Source organism: Stomoxys calcitrans, chromosome 5 (genome assembly GCF_963082655.1).
Source record: "Stomoxys calcitrans chromosome 5, idStoCalc2.1, whole genome shotgun sequence".
Lineage (NCBI taxonomy): Eukaryota > Metazoa > Arthropoda > Insecta > Diptera > Muscidae > Stomoxys > Stomoxys calcitrans.
In genome coordinates, this window is record NC_081556.1 from 50,743,832 (window position 1) to 50,749,535 (window position 5,704).

The 5,704-nt window shown below is 40.3% G+C and overlaps 1 protein-coding gene across 1 annotated transcript; it reads right to left on the reverse strand.

Moving 5' to 3' along the window:
* Positions 1 to 3,137: 3,137 nt before the first annotated feature.
* Positions 3,138 to 4,364, reverse strand: LOC106095732 (lysophospholipase-like protein 1). The gene is made up of 3 exons (XM_013263040.2): positions 4,301 to 4,364; positions 3,952 to 4,074; positions 3,138 to 3,883 (listed from the first exon to the last, which is right to left on the reverse strand). The coding sequence occupies exons 2-3, from the start codon at positions 4,022 to 4,024 to the stop codon at positions 3,261 to 3,263; spliced, it is 696 nt and encodes a 231-aa protein (XP_013118494.2). The 5' UTR covers positions 4,025 to 4,074; positions 4,301 to 4,364; the 3' UTR covers positions 3,138 to 3,260.
* Between the last annotated feature and the right edge of the window lie 1,340 nt (positions 4,365 to 5,704).

Sequence of the window (5,704 nt, forward strand, 5' to 3'; positions counted from 1 at the left end):
CAACAACAACAGAATGTTTGTTAGCCGAACTCAGAATGGATTACCAAGCACCTTCCTTAGCTCCTTCTCCGATTTCTGACACCTAGTTTCGAGATGCTTCCCCTTTTATGTTTACCACCATGTTTGTTTTCAAAAGACTTCTGAGCTCGAGATTCATTCTAACAATATATTCTACCAAGGTAATCGTTGTTGTTGTAGTAGCAGTGTGTGGTACACTGAAGCGGCAGCCCTTGCGGATGAAGGAATTCATCGGGTCAATCCGGTACATACAACCGGCTGCCATGGGATTGACCAAGGTAATCGTAGTATTTTAATATGAAGGTGGTTCATACGACGCCGATATTCTCCATCAACGCAGACTGGTCAATAAATTTTACCAAGAATAAAATTGTTGACTCCCTCAATGTTATAGTTCCCAACTTTCTCTATTTGCCCCGGTTGCATAGGGTGTTCCCGAGAGATTATACTATCCATTTGTCTTTTACTGCCAGACCCACTATCACTGACTCCCTTTCGATTTCTTCGGCATAGGTTATTGTTCTTGTTGTTGTAGCAGTTTGTTGTGTTCTATCTTTCGTCTGCTTGATTCTGTTGAGTGTCCAGATCCAGGAACTCTGTGACTAAGATGGGGTGTGTCCAGAGGGATCTGGGTCTGAGTCGAGTGGGTTGTTGTAGCAGTGTTGTACACTGAGTCGGCAGCCCTTGCCGGTGAAGGAATCCATCGGGTCAATATCCGGTACGTACAACCGACTGCCATGGAATTGCCGAGTCGAGTGGGTCTGGCTGGGTAGTTAAAAAGGTGACGTGTGTCGTGGTCAAAATCGGGACATACATTTTGCACGTCGGCATCAATCCTTGCTTTGTAGGAGTTGAGCCGGCTGCATCTGACGGAACGTAATTGAGCCAGAACTATTCTGGTTCGCCGAGGGAGGTCAATTCAATTAAAACAAGTAAAAGCGTGCTAAGTTCGGCCGGGCCGAATCTTATATACCCTCCACCATGGATCGCATTTGTCGGGTTCTTTTCCCGGCATCTCTTCTTAGGCAAAAAAGGATAAAAGAAAAGATTTGCTCTGCTATTAGAGCGATATCAAGATAGGGTCCAGTTTGGACCACAATTAAATTATATTTTGGAGACCTGTGTAAAATGTCAGCCAATTCGAACAAGAATTGTGCCCTTTGGCGGCTCAAGAAGTAAAATAGAGAGATCGATTTATATGGGAGCTGTATCGGGCTATAGACTGATTCAAACCATAATAAACACGTATGTTGATGGTCAAGAGAGGATCCGTCGTACAAAATTTCAGACAAATCGGATAATAATTGCGACCTCTAGAGGCTCAAGAAGTCAAGATCCCAGATCGGTTTATATGGCCGCTATATCAGGTTATGAACCGATTTAAACCTTATTTGACACAGTTGTTTAAAGTAAGAATAAAACACGTCATGCCAAATTCCAGCCAAATCGTATAGGAATTGCGCCCTCTAGAAGCTCAAGAAGTCAAGTCACCACATCTGTTTATAGGACAACTATATCAGGTTATGAACCGATTTGAACCATACTCGTCACAGCTGTTGGATATCATTACAAAATACTTCGTGCCAAAATTCATTCCAATCGGATAATAATTGCGCATTCTAGTGGCTCAAGAAGTCAAGACCCAAGATCGGTTTATATGGCAGCTATATCAGGTTATGGACCGATTTGAATCATATTTGACACACTTGTTGGATATCATAACAAAACACGTCGTGCAAAATTTCATTCCAATCGGATAAGAATTGCGCATTCAAGAGGCTCAAGAAGTCAAGACCCAAGATTGGTTTATAAGGCAGCTATATCAAGTTATGAACCAATTTGAACCATACTTGACAAAGCTGTTGGATATTAAAACAAAACAGGTCGTGCAAAATTTCATTCCAATCGGATAAGAATTGCGCACTCTAGAGGCTCAAGAAGTCAAGACCCAAGATTGGTTTATATGGCAGCTATATCAAAACATGGACCGATATGGCCCATTTACAATACCAACCGACCTACACTAATAAGAAGTATTTGTGCAAAATTTCAAGCGGCTAGCTTTACTCCTTCGGAAGTCAGCGTGCTTTCGACAGACAGACGGACGTGGCTAGATCGACATAAAATGTCGCGACGATCAAGAATATATATACTTTATGGGGTCTCAGAGGAATATTTCGAGTAGTTATCCTATCCTATGGTGGAGGGTATAAAAATCTGCATAGGTGGGCAGCATGTGTTCTTTTATAAATAATTTTCCATGCCTATTACACCTGCAATTCGTATAATCGTATCGTATCGTATAATTAAAGAGATCGCACGTTAAGATGCCTTTCTGTCGGAAACCTTCTTTTGTATTGGATCTGGAAATGGACGCTGATGATGGACATTGGCTATTTAAAGGCACAGTATCTAAGCCAGTGCCTTCCTCAGTGAGAGACCGATCCCATTTAAACCTCTGTTTGTCTGCGGCTGCAGTTGCTGACACACGAGCGTTCCACTTTCCGCAACCGGTAGCTCTCAACTGAGCTTTCTATGATAATGATGAGAACCACACAGATCAGAGTTAAAATTCTAACTTGTGTGGAAGAGTCAACACAAACAGGTAATTTCTAATATAAATTCAGTATATATATCACAACGATCATGACAGTGTTTCTAAAATAGAAAAAAACAGATTGGTAGGTAGTACAAAATTGTTAGTAAAACTTTGCATTAGGTTTACCACTCAATTTTTTTTTGTTTTGTTCTAGCCACGATCGCTGTAAGTATGCAATTTTTTTGTGTCAGCTGTAGTCCTCAGCTTTAGACACAGTAATAAAACAGACTCCATCAAAGGGGACCATAACGATTTTGCAGTTAGATTAGAAAGTTTTGCTGTACATGTAAATAGATGGATGATTAGCGTTATTGCATACAGAGGGGTTAAGAGGTTTATATTGTCCAACCCAATAGATAGAAGTTTAGTTTGTTTACAAACCTGTTGGGTGATCGTTTTGCTGAATATTTGGAGCGACCATATTGTTAACCATGTTCTCGTTAAGTAACTTGCTTGCCCAATTTAAGCTCGGATAATTTATGCAGACCACTTTTACGAACATCAAAAAAGTAAAAAAATGTAAGGGTGATCCCATGGAACAATTTATATTTAAAAATCTAAAACATGAGTAAAAAATTTTAAAGTAAATTTATTTTTCTATCTACCTACTCAAACAAAATATATCATTCGCGCTATGCTACCATCATTTGCTTAAATTAGGAAGTTTATGTAAAATCCATTCTTCAATATCTAACATTTCTTGTTTTTTCAGTTCGTGAAGAGTGTTTTTCAGAGGAATAAAAGTACCTTTAACACCTAGACTTTTTAGTTTATCGAAACTGTCTTGGCCCCATTGTATAGGGACCAGTGAGTCTCGACCACCATGAAACATTTGCAATTCTGGCAAATCCGTTTCTGTATTTACCCGCTTTTTTAGGGAATCGTAAACAATAGAGTCGTGATTAAGAAAGGACGAGCAAGCAAATATGCCTGCCAAATTATTGTGAAGATGGTAGCCAACGTGCATAGCCAAAGCTCCACCCATAGAAAATCCTCCAACAATAATGCGGTTTAATGGTATTCCAACTGAAGTTTCTTGCTTCAAAATTGTCTGTACTGCGCCATATATATCCAACAAACTTTGGCGATTTTCTTTTGCATTGATGTCTATCGAGTGTCTATCAAACCATACATTGGACAACTGACCATCATTCGGTGTATACGGTTGCAAGGGAGCCGTGGGATATATCACTTTCACTTCTTCAAATGTCATATCGCGACCCAACAAAAAGCGCACCCATTCCCACAAGTTTTGCCCGGTGTCTCCTAAAACATTGTTAACATGTATGTATATTAGATAACAAAATATGTTCAAATTTATCAATGTATCTCACCAGATCCATGTAAAAATATCAAAGATGCAGTGTGGCGGCAAGTTGGATTGATTTGCTTAACTATTAAACTCATTATGATGGTTATAAGTCAGTTTAAAGGTCTTCACACAGCTCTACCAAAATTTCCGTTGCAATTTTTTTTTTTGGACTTTAATTGAAATGGCAGAGTACGACTCTATATGCCAGGTTGTACTTCCGAAGTTGGTGTCCCCACCAACTGTATATAAAAACACGTGTAATAAAATTACAGAATTAAAAACAATGTACAGTTATAACTGTACTGAGTATAACGATGACTATGCACCGAATCCCGAAGCGTCCACTTCAGACGAATTCTAAATGCAAAGTGTTCCGTTGCAATAAGAAAAGCATTAACATATCCTGAATGAAATTCCGTTTGTTTTGTGTTACAGGGTGACATTGCAAGATTGGAGATTTTTTCGGCCTTTTTTTTTGGTATGAAAGTAATGCAGAGTTACATGGTACATCAAATATTTGATTATCATGTAGTTTTTCCGAAAAACGATAGAGCACAGCAAATAGTAGTACATGAATATGATCTCGAGCTGGAATTGTTCGAAAAATCAGGAAAAGATGTTAACGATCAAAATGAAAGAGCGCAACCAAACAAACTAAACGAAAACGAACCGGCTCGTCGCAGTGATGTAGGTCAATGTGGCCTTAGCAGAATATCCGATATTCCAGACAGTGTGGATTACACCCTACCTGAGCCGCTTTTTGATAAAAAGCAATGTAACAATATTCCTGATAGAACCGATTAGAACTACGATATCCCTGGCAATAGAAGTTACATTGACTTCTATACGGATGGTTCCAAGTAGACCACGTGGTGTACTCTAAAGATCTAGAACTGGTAATATCGAAATGGTTACCCGAGCACTGCAGTGTGCATCAAGCAAGGATCCTTACAATTAAGAAAGAGGTGGAATGGCTAAGGTAAAATGTCATAACGACGATTGGCACAAATATCTTCTCAGACAGCCAGGCAGCCATTAAATCCCTGGAAAACGTTTTTCTGAGTTCAAAACCCGCCCTCGACTGTAGCAGATCTCTTAACGAGATGATTGAACAGTTCAAAATTCACCTGTTCTGGGTGGCGGGCCTCAGAGATATCCCAGGGAACTGTAAAGCGGACGAGATTACGAGACTAGGAACTACCTTACATATTCCAGGTATACTGGAATATGTTGGTATGCCTTTAGCGACATGTAAGCAGAGGTTTCAGCATCAGGTCCGAAGGACAACGAATAATATATGGTCAGATGTCAGAGATATATGGCCTAATCTAGACATGAAGCAGTCTGCCGCTTTGCTGTCACTGGCTAGAACAGATGTCCCAGTCATTGTGTCCGTCATGACAGGTCGACGTCTAATCGGAAAAAATGCTGACAGACTGAAGGTTGCCAGCAACGACTTTTCGTTACCGAAAATGTCAAGGCATGTACCCAGCCCTAACGAAATTTTCGGTTGCAGCCAGGATTCCGATCGGATACCTGAGATGATATTTGAGGTTGAGTGCAAGACATTGCTGCCAGAGACACTCGTGGATTGGTGGAACTCTGTTATTGCCGTCTGGAAGATCATGCTATAGAGATGATCCGATGATCATGGCAGCTATAGTATAGCGTGTCGTGCTTCGGCGTTGTCGCTACATCTCTCCAATTCCATCGCAATTCTTGTAAGGTGGTAATGTCGACGTTGTACTTTCAATACTTCCGCCAGTTCGTATACT